A 16,579-nucleotide genomic window follows, 5' to 3' on the forward strand; every position below is an offset into this window, starting at 1 on the left:
TTTTTTTACTAAGTCAGGCAGGAAGAGCACCTGACTTCTCAGTGGAATTTTTTTTATGGTTTGTCCATGTTATAAGTACATATCAGTATTTCATTTCATTGTTTTTTTGCAGCTGAATAATAATACAAATTCTTGAATATACAATAGGCATCTACCTCTAAATTTCACTGATACTGCAAAAAGCAAGAACTACACTCAGTGCTGGTTGGTGAGCGTGCTCCCCGAGAAATGGAATGAAACTGACAAAATCTTCATGATACTATTCACAGTTTTAATTGAGATGATCCCGGATCAAGCTTTTTGGTTGTAAATTCACAGCAAATTCAGTGAGTAACTACTAGGGGATATGAAAAATCTTGCTTTTAAACATCAGGAACCAACTAACCAACATGTTGCACAGAAAATCTTTATTAACAAAGGCAGGGAAATATTGGCCCAAGTTCAGAAAAGAGACTGGCAGGAACAGGCAGGAAAAGAAACAAATCATTCTCAGTAAGACTGTTCCTGCCTGAGATCCTGCTAAAATTCATAGGTGGCTTTAGAGTTTCATGAAGCTGAAAAGAAGTGTTGCTTATCCCCAGGACGGATCAATCCAGCAATCATTCAAATGCCTGCATGGCAGAGTGGGTTTCTCTGGTTCATGAATTCCCACGGGAAAGGCCAATCTGCCTGGCCCCATGCATCCATTAGGCAAACTAAGGGTGTAGCCTGTATCCGCGAGATAAGTGCTTTGTGCTTTCAGAGTGCCAACACTTAGGTGGCTAATATGGTTTCTTACTAAGTCAACAGGAAGATGATAAAGGCAGCAAAAATCTGGGGACAGGGCAGCGTCCTGATAAAGTGTGACACCTGCTGGCTGACCAAGAAAAACAGAAATATTCTCAGTCTTTATTCAAAGACTTTGAAAAATAAAATAATTAGATGCCATTTTTTTTTCACCCTCAAAGACTCCCCCTCAAATCATAACATTTTGCTGGGGAAGACTCTAGGGAACTAGAATAAAGGTGGTAAATTGGTAGCACTTTTTTGCAGGAAAATTAGACTTTGTTATTAAAAAAAGAAAGAAAAAGAAAGAGAAAGAATTTCTCTGTTTTGACCAGCAAATGCAAAGAAAAAAGACAAATGTTAGAATGTCATATTCCTTTTAAGTCAGTAATCTCATTGCTAAGCTTATCTTAATGAAGTTATCACAGATGTATGCCAAGATGTAGCTACAAATATGTCTGTCATGGACTGCCCTATAATAGCAAGACGCAGGAAACAATGTAACATTCAAAAATAGAGTAATAGTTTAAATTAGGGTATATCCAGATGTTTAAACATATTTTGCTACATACCTACAGGAAATAAGGCATGTTATCTATTGTTCCAAACAAGATACTTAAGTATTTTTGTTTAAAAATGAAAAAAAGTAGAGCCAGGTGCAGTGGCTCATGCCTGTAATCCCAGCACTTTGGGAGGCCAAGGCGGGCAGATCATGAGGTCATGCTATTGAGACCATCCTGGCTATGGTGAAAACCCGTCTCTACTAAAATACAAAAAATTAGCTGGGCGTGGTGGCACACGCCTGTAGTCCCAGCTACTCAGGTGGCTGAGGCAGGGGAACTGCTTGAATCCGGGAGACGGAGGTTGCAGTGAGCCGAGATCATGCCACTGTACTCCAGCCTAGAGAAAGAGCAAGCCTCTGTCTCAAAAAAAAGACAAAAAAGAAAAAAAAAAAGAAAAAAAGTCTCTCAAGAAATATATACCATGTCGTGAATAAGGTGATCTCTGAGGGAGTACAGTTATGGCAGACCTTTCATTTTCTACTAGTTCTTTCTGTGTTAAAAAGAAAATAGGCATGGCGTGGTGGCTCACACCTCTAATCCCAGCACTTTAGGAGGCTGAGGGGAGAATTGCTTGAGATGAGGAGTTTGAGACCAGTCTGACCATCATGATGACACCCATGTCTCCAAAAAATACAAAAATAAGCCAGGGTGGTGGTGCATGCCTGTTATCCCGGCTACTCAGGAGGCTGCGGCATGAGAATCACTTGAACCCGGGGAGGCAGAGGTTGCAGTGCGCTGAGATAGTGCTGCTGCGCTCTAGCCTGGGTGACAGAGTGAGACTCCATCTCAGAAAAAAAAAAAAGGAAACCAAACAAAATAAACCAACTTATTTTTTTTAACAGGAGCAAAATTCACAGAGCCAGTCAGAAATCACAGGAGGTGTCTAAGTCTTTTAGATACCAAAGAGAAGGTAAAAACCTTCTGTTGTGACCTCTATCCACAGAGGATGAGAAAGCCTGTGCCTTCAAACCCCTGTCCCCCCTGCCCCTATTCTTCTGAGTTTCTGGGGAGCCCCTGGGCCATTACCCACAAAGGTTATTTCGAATCTTTACTCTTTTCAAAAGCTCCTGTACCCACTCCTGCTCTTTCACTGTCAGCAACTGACTCCACATTCTATATGCCACAAGGAGAAAGTGAAACCAGGCCACCAGGTAGGAACACCATCACCTTCATGTATTTACTCCTGCTCTCTTTCAAAAGCTTCAATATTTGCACACACCATCAGTAAAGGCAACAGTGAGATGAATGCTTTTATGACTACATCACGCTACTGTCCCAAGAACAAGGAAGAAAAAGATCTGGAATAAACATTAGGATGCAACCAGTTCAACAACTACATTATTTCAGGTGAATCAGAAAACTGGTGGGAAAGAAGCCCAATTGTAGGGGATCATTAAGTAAACAGAAGATACCCCCTCAAATTCTTTATAAAAAGGGAATTCAAAATAAATACATGGGCCCAGCACGGTGGCTCATGCCTGTAATCCCAGCACTTTGGGAGGCTGCGGTGGGTGGATCACCTGAGGTCAGGGGTCAAGACCAGCCTAGCCAACATGGTGAAACCCCATCTCTACTAAAAATAAAAAAATTAGCTGGGCGCACTGGCACATGCCTGTAATCTCAGCTACTTGTGAGGCCGAGGTAGGAGAATCACTTGAACTGGGAGGTGGGGGTTGCAGTGAGCCAAGATTGTGCCATTGTACTCCAGCCTGGGTAACAAGAACAAAACCCCACTGTAATCAATAGAATGGGGGAGGCGGAGGTTGCAGTGAGCAGAGATCCTGCCACTGCACTCCAACCTGGTTGACAGAGTGAGACTCCGTCTCAAAAGAAAACAAAAAAACAAAATAAATACATGTATTTAAGTAGAGGTAGTAAACACAGGGGACTTTATTTTTAATTGCAGTACGATTGACATAAACTGTACACATTAATGTACAAATTTTAGGCCAGGCACAGTGGCTCATGCCTGTAATCCCAGCGCTTTGCGAGGTTGAGGCGGGCAGATCACAAGGTCAAGAGATTGAGACCATCCTGGCCAACATGGTGAAACCTCATCTTTACTGAAAATACAAAAACTAGCTGGGCATGGTGGTGCACGCCTGTAGTCCTAGCTACTCGGAAGGCTGAGGCAAGAGAATTGCCTGAACCTGGGAGACGGAGGTTGTAGTGAGCCAAGATTGTATCACTGCACTCAGCCTGGTGACAGAGCAAAACTCCAACTCAAAAAATAAATAAATAAAATGTACAAGTTTTGACATGTGTAAGCCCATGAAATCATTACCATAGTAAAGACAATGCATCCATCACCCCAAAAGTTTTCTTGCCCCTATGTTATTTCTCTCTCCCACCATTCCTTGCCTCTGGAGGTGTACTAAGATGAAAGCCTGAATGTGTGTGACACTGTACAGCTGTTAAAATTCATACAGCTGGTAATTTCTCTTTTACCTTCACTGTGACTAACTGGGTTCACACCCCTATTCTCCCTCTCCAGAATATAACAATAGCCCTGGTCTCTAGTTTCACGCATCTTGCTCCACCTGTAATCCATAATCCAGTCCTTATACATCACTCCCCTTGTTTAGATTAAGGTCGAGGTAAAGACCCTCAACGTGATCTAAGAGGCCCTTTGGGATCTATGTCCTGCCTAACTCCTAGACCCTTACTTCTTGCTATGCTCCCCTGAAACTAAAGGACGTGCCAGGTAACAAATGTGCTTTCGAATGTCTTTTCTTAAACTGCTTTCCTGGTTTGGAAGAAACAACCCTAAATCCTACCCAGCCCCAGGAAATCTCTACTCATCCTTCTAGAATTTAGACCAGTGCTTCCCAATCAAAGGCAATTCTGGCCCTCAGGGAATATCTGACAATGCCTAGAGACATTCTTTGCCATCATAACTGAGCAAGGAGTTGCTACTGTTACATACTGGGTAGATACTAGGGATGATTCGAAACATCCTGCAATGCGCAGGACAGTCCCGAAACAAAGAATTATCCAGCCCCAAAAGGCAACAGTGCAGAGGTGGAGAAGACCTGATCTATACTAAAATCCAGGCATCCCATTTTCTGTGAAAGCTTTCCTGTGTGCCCTACACAACAAGTTCCATGTTTCTTGCCAGGCATATGTGAACATCCAAAGGATATCTCTATTTCAGCATTTATCTTGCTGCAGGAGAAGTTCTGATTTACATGTCTGTCTACTCCACTAATTATAATTGCTTCAAAAACACAGACCATCTTTTTTATCAGTAGATCTCAGCTGTGCAACAAAATAGCAGGTTCACTGTTTTGCAATTTTAACATAGTTATATTTAACAATGAATGAACAAAAGAGAGAAAAAAGCATTTATTCTCTTAGGTCTATAAAAAAATCCTTTAAAAATTATACAAATAATACACGGTTCACAGATAAGAAAAAAACAAAGTGAAAAGTGATTTTTAAATAGGCAGAAGCACCATCTAAAGTTGAAAGAGAGAAACCCCACAAAGTAAATTTGAGAATTCTGAAAAGCAGTGCCAGGACTTTTACAGTATAAATTCTGTTATGTACTCTCTACTTACTTGAGAACAGCAATCTCTTGTACTGTTATAGCCCTTTTATCTTTGGTTCCCATGTAGGAGAATATGTTTGGCTTGACTCTGGTAAGACAGAAACAAGATCATCTAAAGAAAGTCACATACCATAATATCATAAGGAAATCCTAATTCTCATAATTAAGTTTTAATATAAACACTTAAAATCATAACACAGTAAAAGAAGAATGAAGAGAAACTTTATTTTAAAATGAATCCAGGGAGGCAGCCAGGGTGGCTCATGTCTGTAATCCCCAGCGCTTGGGAGGCCGAGATGGGTGGATCACCTGAAGTCAGGAGTTCAAGACCAGCCTAGCCAACATGGCAAAACGCCATCTCTACTAAAAATACAAAAGTCAGCCAGGTGTGGTGGAATGCGACTGTAATGCCAGCTACTCAGGAGGCTGAGGCATGAGAACCACTTGAACCTGGGAGGTGGAGGGTGCAGTGAGCCGACATCATGCCACTGCACTCCAGCCTGCATGACACAGCAAGACTCTGTCTCAAAACAAAAAAAAAGTATCTAGTCCAAAAAAAAGTATCTAGGAAAACAACATAAATTCATATGCAAACTAGAAAAGTAAATGACAGCCAGGTGTGGTGGCATGTACCTATCGTCCCAGTTACTGGGAAGGGCGGAGTGGGGAGGACTGTCTGCACTCAGGAGTTCGAGGGTGCAGTGCCCTATGATGGTGCCTGTGAACAGCCACTGTACACTACACTACTGCCTCGGAGACATAGTGAGACCTGGTCTCTTTAGAGAAAAAAAAAAAAGTAAATGATGGCTGAATAATTCCTTTCTTAGCAGTATAAACATTTGTGGCTATTAGTAAATAAATGAGGTTGTTCAAAGACTTGGCTAGCCAGCAACAAAAAAGGCAACAATACACTTCCTACCCACAATTCATTACATTACCTAAGACTGTGAAAGCAAAGAAAGCATTCTTTGCCATCACAACTGAGCAAGGAGTTGCTACCGCTACACAGTGGGTAGAGACTAGGGATGCTGCGAAACGCCCTGCAATGCACAGGACAGTCCCGCAACAAAGAATTATCCAGCCCCGAAGGGAAAGAAAGCAAAGAAAAAAATGCATTCTAGAGATACCATGCACCACTATGAAAATTTATCTTCAATTCTTAAAAAGTTAGTGTGTGAAGTTTCCTAAAATGCTGCTATTGCTTTGTATTAAAAAAAGCAGCCAAATGAAATGCTAAAACTGGGATCTGCATAGTTCTGATATGAAGATATAAGTAACCTAGTTAACTAAGAAGTATTTTACAAACTTAACCGTTGCATGTGAGAAGGAAAAAGGCAGGCAGAATTTTTTTTTCTTTTGAGATGGAGTTTCACTCTTGTTGCCCAAGCTGGAGTGCAGTGGCGCAATCTCTGCTCACCACAACCTCTGCCCACCACAACCTCCGCCTCCTGGGTTCAAGCAATTCTCCTGCCTCAACCTCCCAACTGGCTGGGATAGGCATGAGCCACCATGCCCAGAATTTTGTATTTTTATTAGAGACGGGATTTCTCCACGTTGGTCAGGCTGGTCTTGAACTCCCAACCTCAGGTGATCTCCCTCCTTGGCCTCCCAAAGTGCTGGGATTACAGGTGTGAGCCACTGCGCCCGGCCGGAAGGATTTTTTAAACCCTGAGCAATCCTCAATTCCCAATCTTGATGGAACTCCCTCCCCACCCATCTATTCCTGTCAAGAATGGTCTGTTCTCTCTGGCTCAGGTACAGACATAGTATCACAGACTCTCTCCCAGGAAGTTAATAAACAGAGCAAAATAAATGCTACTTAAGGGGTACTGTGTATCATGGGCCGAACTGTCTCCCCCCAAAATCAATCTGTTGATGCTCTGACCCCCCAGGACCTCAGAATGAGGCTATATTTGGAGACAGGGCCTTCGAGGAGGTGATTAAGTTAAAATGAGGCCATTTAAGGTAGGCCCTAATCCAATCTGACTGGTGCCCTCATAAGAGGAAACGTGGACACACACAGAGATACCAGGGGTGTACGTGCACAGGGAAAATGCCACATGAGGACACAGTGAGAAGGCAGCCATCTGCAAGCCAAGGAGAGGGGCCTCTGGAAAAAAAAACAAACTTGCTGACACTTTGAGCTTGGGATTGCTAGCCTCTAGAAGCATAAGAAAATTAATTTCTGTTAAGCCACCTAGTCTGTGGTATTTTGTTAAGGAAGTCGTAGCAAACTAATACACTGTGTTACCATATTTAAGCTGAGTTAAATATATATTAGAAACCAAATTTTCACAGCACACAGACTTGCTGTGGTGCGTAGCCACTTCCATTTTTAAGAAAAGCTTTGGCCCTGTGCCTACCCGCCACCCCCCACCCCGAGATCCAGCCTCTGCTATATTTACATTCCTGTGAGAAAATCAGACCGGTCTCAGGTTTAGTCAGTCTCCAGGAATTGAGAGCTCCCAGTCTGGCAAGACCAACCTCTGCAACCACGTCAAAGGATAAGTTTAGGCTTTCAGAAGAGAAAGTTAATTTTTGTTTTCAGCCAGATGGACTGGTAACTCTCAACTGCATGAGAATCATTTACTTACAGAATTTTCATCTTGAATTATTGGCACTACACACGTGGGGGTCAAAAAAATTAATTCATCCATTGCCTAAGACATCTATCCTTGTAGCCTGGAAGAAACTCATGCCTGGAAGAAACAACGCGCTTCCTACCCATGAATGGCGATTCTTAATGCCAGCACTTTGGGAGGCCGAAGTGTGAGGACTGTTTAAGTGCAGGAGTTCAAGACCAGCCTGGGCAATATAGTGAGACCCTGTCTCTAAAACCTAATAAAATTAGCCTGGCATGGTGGCACATGCCTGTAATCCCAGCTCCTCAGGAGGCTAAGGTGGGAGGATTGCCTGAGCCCAGGAAGTCAAGGCTGCAGGGAGCTGTGATCATCATTCACTCCAGCCTGAGTGACAGAGTGAGACTCTGTCTCAAAAAAACCAAAAACAACAACAACAAAAATAAATAAATAAAACTATCATTGGAAGGTGCGTGTGCTATCTGTAATCTGTGCTGCTCCTGCTCATTTTTCCATTACCACGGAAAAAGGAATACACATGTCTGTTGTTGATTTAATTTTGTATAGGCATAACAACAGTAACTCACCTTAAGTATCTGGAGAGTACATTAATAGCATCCATGGTGTCTTTGTTTTCCTTGTATAGTACAAAGTGGCAGTAACTTCCCCTAGATTTTGGCCAAGAATGTTTTCTTGGATCTTAAAAGCAAAAAAAGTAAACGTTATATACACCATAATAAAAGTTATGGGTATAAGAGCTCATTTTTTTGCTATAGAACCTTTGAGTGGGAAATCAGTTCTAGTCTGATAAACAAATATAGGATATCCTCTCTGGTATCAAAAATAAAAATAAAAAAACAACAAAAAAAGAAATATAGGTTAAGTGGTTATAGCTGTGTGGACTACAGGTATTACAGTTTCTGCAATTGGACACTTAATGGCATCTATCCATAGTTAAAACAAAAAGCTAAAATGTGACTGGGCACAGTGGCTTATACCTGTAATCTCAGGACTTTGGGAGGCCAAGGCGGGCGGTTAGCTTGAGCTCAGGAGTTCAAGACTGGCTTGGGCAACATAGCAAGACCCATCTCCACTAAAAATAGCCAGGCGTGGTAGTGCACACCTGTGGTCCCAGCTACTCAGATGGCCGAGGTGGGAGGATCACTTGAGCCCAGGGGCTGGAGGTTGCAGTGAACCAAGATCATGCTACTGCACTCCAGCCTGGGTGACAGAGTGAGACCCTGTCTCAAAAAATAAATAAAAGAAAAATATTTTTAATTTTAAAAAAGAAGAAAAAAAAATTAAGCCAGGTTAAATGCTAACTTCTAAGCAACTAGTGCTACTTCAATCCCATGTTAAAAAATACAAGATTTAGGCCAGGTGTGGTGGCTCATGAGTGTAGTCCCAGCACTTTGAGAGGCTGAGACAGTGGATCACTGAGGTCAGGAGTTTGAGACCAGCCTGGCCAACATAGTGAAACCTCATTTCTACTAAAAATACAAAAATTAGCCGGGTGTAGTGGCGGGCGCCTATAATCCCAGCTATTTGGGAGGATGAGGCACGAGAATTGCTTGAACCCGCAAGGTAGCTGTTGCAGTGAGCCAAGATTGTGCTATTGCACTCCAGGCTGGGAAACAGGAACAAGACTCTGTCTCAAAAAAAAAAAATAAATAAATAAAAATAAGGTTAGATTAATGCTGCTCAAAGTGTTTTGTTTTTTTTGTTAATACTTTGGGAAAAATATGTAAGCCAAAACTGCACTTCGCAGATGTTGTACAATAACATTCATGAGTCCTGTGTGACACAGAGCGGCAATTATTAAACACATCTAGTTCATTTGTTTACTGTAACTCCATCAAAGAAAAACAAAAAATACTTCATATAACAATTTCTAGAAAGAGTCCTCTTCTTTTAAAAATAATCCTTTTTCATGAACTCATGAATCCTTTATCTTCAGAGACTTAAGATACTGCTGGTACTGAAGTTGGTACTTGGATACCTGGCTTCGTCAAGGCAAAAGCACTGTTTGGTAAGTTAGTAATTTAAGCTACAATGAAAAGAACAAAATAATCCATAAACCATTTCAAAAAACTGCCATAGAATGTATGCCTAGTGAATCACCCTTCCTTCTTGATAAATACGTGAGTTTTTTCTGTCTTGGACAGAAAAGTATTACAAGTATTTCTTTAGCTCTTGGTGTGAATTCCTCACAAGTTCTTCAGAAAATTGTTGAGTAGGAACATCATTTTCGAGTTTCCTTCCAGCTCACTATCAGTTAAGCTAAGTTGTCTATACTTAGCACTTGTGACAAAATCTTTGGCATTTCACTTTACGTATATGAAATGCCAAATGCTCTTACCTGCTGCAGTTCTGACCTCTGTCCAAATGCACAGCATAAAGATTACAAAAGAGCAATGTTTAATTTATAATATTAAATTGCTTTAGAGGTGAACATGCAAATGATCTCATGGTTTACACTGAGGACTTCTACAGCACCTGGGAGTTATGCGGTGGGTTAACAGCCATTTAGACATTAACAATGGAATGCTGTAGAGGCAAACAATGAACAACTAGAAAATTCTTCTACAGGTACAGCCTTCTTGTCTCAACGCCTTCACAATGAGCATGTTAGTTCATCCTCAAAGCTGCACTGTCTGAACCCCTGGGATAAAGCAAAATGTTTAAGGCTAGATAGTAAATCCTTCCCCAAAAAGAGATTTGTTTTCTTAAATATGGGAGGACACGTACCAAAATGCTATTTGTGATTATATGTTTTCTTTGGTGGTTAGGCTACAAGTAATTATTGCTTTGCTTTGTATTTTTCTGCATTTCATTAGTTTCTTGCTTTGAATTATAAAGACTTTTACGTTTGAAAAATATTAAATATATAGAAAAAAGCAAGGTCTTTATAGATTCAAAATGATTTAAGAGATGACTTGAGACTTATGAATGAGTGCGATGTTCTGGCCTTGTTTCTATCATTCTTCGAACAAGCCATCTGTATGTAAGAGACATTTTTGAGATACAGCAAAACCAAATATGCAATAGGTATAGGTATGTGATGGGAAGAAATTACTGTTGATGTTTTTGATTGTGATAATAGCTTGGGGTTTCAGTTCTTATCTGGCAAATACATACTGAAATCTTTATGAGTGAAAAGCCATGCTATGTAAAATTTCCCTTAAAATGCTCCAGCAAGAAAAAAAAGGTAGGAAGAATAGATCAACAGAACAACAGAATGTTGGATAATCTTAAAGATGGTTTATGGGTACACAGGTTCCATATACTATTTCCTCTATTTGTGTACAAGTTTGAAAATGTCCACCATAAAAACTTTAAAAATACTTGTGATAAAAGTTGATGAAGTATACATACATTTTTCTTAATTACTCCTTCAGAGAATTCATAATTAAGTACAATGGCAAGAAATAAATGAAGTCACAAGACTAAAAAACTAAATGCTGCTATACCTTAAGAGAAACCAGGACAATGGAGTGTGAGTTTTGTCTCACAAGCATGCATCCTCTATTTAGCAAATCCAAGCACTGAGCATGCATACAATTATCTCCTTTGCAAACAACAGATACAAGTATGCATTGTTTTTCTAAGTGCAATCAATATACAAAATAGTAAGTATACGCATTGATTAACTGGGAATATTTTAAATAACAGAAAATCAGTGAGTCTGAATTTATTTTTGGCAATTTGTAAGACTTTATAAAATTCCACCCCCTAAGAATGCTAAGCAGCATATACTTAGCTTTATAATTTGAGTGAATTTAAAATAACTTGCAAACATTTTTGAGACAGTGATTTATACTGCAAATGCACAGAATTCCCAGGCTGGGTAATATGGTTCCTGCTTGAAGAAGGCTGCTTCCACCCTCTGAGGGCCTGACAAGGCAGTCCCAGTCTAGTAAAAATGGAAACCAAGATCAGGAAGTTTATGTATTGAGTGCAGAGATCTCCATGAATAAGGAAGGAAAAATGTTTGTAGCCGAGAAAGATGAAAGGATGGTAGCATGTGGAACATTCTTTCCTTCTTATTCAAGGTCATTCCCACCACTGCACCCCTGCACCCCAACCTTCAGCTTTCTCAGGGATCCTACTCCATCCATTACCTTTATTTTGTTATTCTTCTCCCTGAACTTTCACCATCCCTCTCCATTGTCTCTTTCCTTTTTCTAATTTTTTTTTTTTCTTTTTATAGAGATGAGGTTTTGCCATCTTGGCCAGGCTGGTCTGGAACTCCATGCCTCAGGTGATCTGCCCACCTAGGCTTCCCAAGGTGCTGGGATTACAGGGATGAGCCACCACGACCAGCCCTCCATTGTCTCCCTTGCGTATATAAATAATTCACGACTCTTCCATCTTAAAAACCTAACATATGTTCCCTCCTCCTTAATCATGTTCCCTTCCCTTCTCTTTGCAGGTTATTTGAAAAAGCAGTCTGTATACACTACCTTCCATCTCAACCTACTGTGTAAACTGTTTTCCAACCTCATCATGCCACTAGAATGCTCTGGCAAAAAGACACCAATAACTTCCATGTTGCTAAACTGATAGATTTCAGAGTAATTATCTTGCTGGACCTACCTGTGGCATTTTCCATTGCTACAGGAATGGAAGCAATGGATAGTCCACTGACCACTCTGATTACTGGGATTCCCTATTCCTGTGGATTCCATAACACCAGCCTTTCCCTGAGAGCTTCTTTGTACCTGCCTTTCTCCTGAGTCTCTATGTATTCCTACATACAGGGATCCCTCCTGGGGACCATTCATTTCAGAAAGTATAGAGAACCTATACATATTGCATGGCAGAATTTTCCCTTTTTAGGTAAGTCATTAAAAACTGTGTTCTTAGAGGCATTTGGAATGTATACTACCTGTCTCAAAATATAAATTAATTTGCCAGTAATGTTACAATAGTTTAGATGGTATTTTCAAAAAAATACCACACATACACTTTGGTAGGTAGAGCAATGTGCCCTATCAGACTGGCTTAACACATAAAATAATGTCTGAGTTTAAACAGTTGGTAATTTGTGGTGTTTGGGCAACATGATTTAAAATCTACCACATCTATATTTTAGGATGCACAGTTCCATCTGAGAAAAGTTTAGGTTAAGAATATTGTTAATCACGGTGGCTCACGTCTGTAATTCCAGCACTTTGGGAGGCCGAGGTGGGTGCAACACAAGGTCAGGAGATCGAGACCATCCTGGCTAACATGGTGAAACCCCATCTCTACTAAAAATACAAAAATTAGCCGGGTGTGGTGGTGTACATCTGTAATCCCAGCTGCTTGGGAGGTTGGGGCAGGAGAATCGCTTGAACCGAGGCAGAGGTTGCAGTGAGCAGAGATCGTGCCACTGTACTCCAGCCTGGTGACAGAGCGAGACTCCGTCTCCAAAAAAAAAAAAAAAGAATATTATGAATCTGCGGATATTGCATAACCCACCAATGACAATTTCTATCAGGGTCTGGTAGTAATACAGCTTAAAAACATCTGTAAATTGCAAAGCTTTATAATGACACTTTAAAAGCTAAACCATTCAAATGCTAGGCAAGGTGGCTCAGGAGGACAAGCTGTCACTGGTAGAGGGACATGAACAACAATCTTTGGATAGCAGATCTTCCTCCTTTCCTGAGGATGTTCACTTTAGGCCACTCTTAGCTTGGGGAGAGTGGTGTCTGTAAAAGATAAATGCAGGCTCCTAAAGGCCCATCTGGGCCAGGGTGGCCTTCCATGAGGAGGTGGGAGAGAACAGCTCAGATGGCAGAGATTTAGTTCATCCTTGAATAAATGCCACAACACTGCAATCCCAAGAAGTGTAGTTCTCTATACAAGGGGGATTGATCCAATCCGACCTTCCTTCTTGCTTCTTTTTAAAGTGAGAAATTCCTATCTTACTGAAGATGTCCAAAGGGAAATGGGGAAGGGTAGTTCACATCACATAGCCTTCGTATCACATAGCTCAGTACTTCACTTGTAAAATCTTAAGGAAACTTTGTAACAACAAAAAATGGAAAGGTGGGTATGGCATAAGCAGAAAAAATCTGGATAAAAACACATGAGAGATCTGGCACTGTGTTTATTGAAGAGGATGGTAGAAAGACTGTAATGGCCACTTTGGCCTGCAAATGCCCTCCATCCTCTCACAAAACCTAGCTTCCTAAGAAATGATGATCACTTTGAAAAAGCCACCAGTCAAAAAAACAGCTTTTGCCTTTTCCAACCTGCTTCCTCAGACCACACCAAGAGGAACAATGCCTTGCCTTGTCTTCCTGTGTTCATAATGGGCAGCACTGCTGACCAATGTGGTCTGTTTCTTAACAAGAAAGAGCTGCCTTGTCCCCTTCGCACCTGGGTTCCCTGAGAGAAATAGGACCACGTGCCTCAAGGCATTGCTGTCTGTAGTAAGTCACCACTCCTCTCCATCTAGAGTAGTTACTAGCTGTACACCATCCTTGGGAGAACAGAAGCAACAGTTGCTCAAATCACTTTCCACTGGGCTTACTCCTCTTTGAGCAGTCTTGGCTGAAAACAGGCTGCTCAGGTGGTATTTTATACTATGACCCAGACATTAAAGAAACATACAGCAACCACACCATTCATTTGTGGAGTGAAGAGTGATTAAGAACTCATGCCCCGAGCAGTAACAGGGCACATCATCTGACTCTTCTTTTCAGTGTTCACTGAATACTGGCCTCTGATCTCCACCTCCTCCTCTGTAACTGCTCAGGTATCTTGCTTCTATAGCACTATCTGGTCTTGCTGACTTGCCTAGATTATTTCCTCAGGCATAAACTTTCTTCCTGTTTTCTTTTTTGTTGTAGCCTCTCATTGCACTAGAAACATGGTTATAAGCAATCAAGGCTTCATCCATTACAGTATTATCTTTTGAATTAACCTAAAAGAATACTGATAGAGCCCTAATAAATAAACAGCTTTTTGCTCTATAGTCTTAGAATTTTGTTCCAACAAATATATCTAGGAATAACTATTCATTAGTACAGGCTATCACTGGCAGGAGAAGAGGGTGAGGAAATAACTTTTTCTTGTTGTAATTTTCATTAAAATTTTATCTGTCAATATGGTAGGTAAAAGAAAAAAAATTACCTAATTTTCCTTAAAGGTTATATGCAAACAGAAACTTTTGCGGCTGTGGAAAACACATTAGAACATAAATATTGGTGACTCATTGGCAATATGCCCATTTCAAATGAATGATGCACAACAAAAGATGGGCTGGGACAAAAGGATGTCTTTGTATATATTTCCTATTTTTTATGTGTGACTGAGGAAGATAAAGGTGGAAAGCAAAAGTTCTTTCAATATGGGGCCTTGCAAAAATATGCCACTGGAATAAGCAATTTTTGTTCATCTGAAAGCTTTCTCTCCTCCATGAAGAACACAGAATGAACCATAATCCTTCCATTTTCTTCTTGAATTGCCACTCAGCATGCTCTGCTCTACAGAGAGCATTATCAAATCTCTAAGACTCTCTCTCAGGCACCACTATAATTTCAGCAAATCTTTACTCACATAAGAGACCTTATGCCCCTTGCCAGACAGGCTGCAGGGCTGCGCTGGCATCTGAAATGACAATACTCACCCTCTCTGAAGGAGGGACATGATCAATATTGTTCTCTGAGCAGCACTAGCGTAGCCCTAGAACATGAACAGGCAAGGCTAATGAGCAGTGGGGCCTGCCTTTCTCGGCCACCTGGCAGGAGGAAGCCGCTCAGACACCTACTTGCCAAAGCCTTTTTCCCAGCTGCGTGGTAGGCTACAATGTACTTCTTCCCCTCCCTATCCTCTGTTTTTGTCTCTAATCCTGGAAACAGAGATTTGATAGCCTGATGGATGACGGTTCTTTTCTCTTTGGTGTCCTCGATAACCTATTAAAAAAAAAAAAAACAACAGCAACACCACTAAGTTAACAAACATTAAATAGAGAACGAATACAGTGAATTAGTAAAAACACTGCTCACCTTATTAACTATGCAAAATAACAAAAGTGTCTGCATACGATTTCAGAAATATATTTTTGTTTTTTTTGACAGAGTCTCACTCTGTCGCCCAGGCTGGAGTGATCTCGGCTCACTGCAACCTCAGCCTCCTGGGTTCAAGGGATTCTCCTGCCTCAGCCTCCTGAGTAGCTGGGATTATAGGCACGCGCCACCATCCCAGGCTAATTTTTGTATTTTTAGTAGAGATGGGGTTTTACCATGTGGGCCAGGCTTGTCTCAAACTCCTGGCCTCAAGTGATCTACCTGCCTCGGTCTTCCAAAGTGCTGAGATGACAGGTATGAGCCACAGTGCCCAGCCTCAGAAATATTTTACAGCTTCTCAATATCGCAAATCCTGGGAGCCTGTTGATGGAGCACATCCATCTGCAGACACTGCACAAAGCCCTCTGGTCATTTTATTTAATCTTTGTAATCTCCCCACATAACACTATTATATCTATTTAGAAGTGAGGAACTGTGTCTATGGTTATATCACTGGAAGGCGGTAGAGCTGGATTTGAAATCCAGACTATTGAACCCAGGGGCCACCAACCCAGATACTCTCTCTCGGGGTCTCTGCTGGACAGGCACCTCAGGACTCCTACATGAAAATGCAAGCAAAACCAGGCCTTTTGATATATCAGAAACTCAATCCCTTTGAACAATCCAACCTACAGCTGCTTCCTATTGAATTCTATTCTAAATTATTTTATGAGGTTCTAGCACATAGGTTCACCATAAAGAAGAATCAACATAATGTAAACTCACTAGTTACATGATGTTTTCAGTTTGTGAGTGCATCTCATACCGAGACATTTTCTCTCTTTACTCAATATAACCATAAATGTGTGTGTATATGCTTCATTTTAAGAATCGAAAAAAAATCACAAACCAATATTCATACTATTTGCAATGCACAAATATCTTCTATTTTATTATATTATACGTATTTTTGAGACAGGGTCTGGCTCTGTCGCCCAGGCTGGAGTGTAGTGGTGAGACCCTGGCTCACTGCAACCTCTGCCTCCCGGGCTCAACTATCCTCCCACCTCAGCCTCTCGAGTAGCTGGGACTACAGACATCTGCCACCATGCCCACCTAATT

General features: G+C 41.1%; 1 protein-coding gene across 1 annotated transcript in view; it reads right to left on the reverse strand.

Annotated features, from left to right (window-relative positions):
- The window catches only part of PUS7 (pseudouridine synthase 7), a 65,818-nt gene that overhangs the window by 32,662 nt on the left and 16,577 nt on the right, over positions 1-16,579 (reverse strand). The window contains exons 5-8 of the mRNA XM_037730545.1: positions 15,220-15,364; positions 9,817-9,834; positions 8,045-8,156; positions 4,889-4,966 (exon numbers count right to left, since the gene is read on the reverse strand). Coding sequence (XP_037586473.1) covers positions 4,889-4,966; positions 8,045-8,156; positions 9,817-9,834; positions 15,220-15,364 — 353 coding nt within the window. The remainder of the gene's footprint in view (positions 1-4,888; positions 4,967-8,044; positions 8,157-9,816; positions 9,835-15,219; positions 15,365-16,579) is intronic.

This window comes from Cebus imitator, unplaced genomic scaffold, assembly GCF_001604975.1.
Source record: "Cebus imitator isolate Cc_AM_T3 unplaced genomic scaffold, Cebus_imitator-1.0 Scaffold352, whole genome shotgun sequence".
Classification (NCBI taxonomy): Eukaryota; Metazoa; Chordata; class Mammalia; order Primates; family Cebidae; genus Cebus; species Cebus imitator.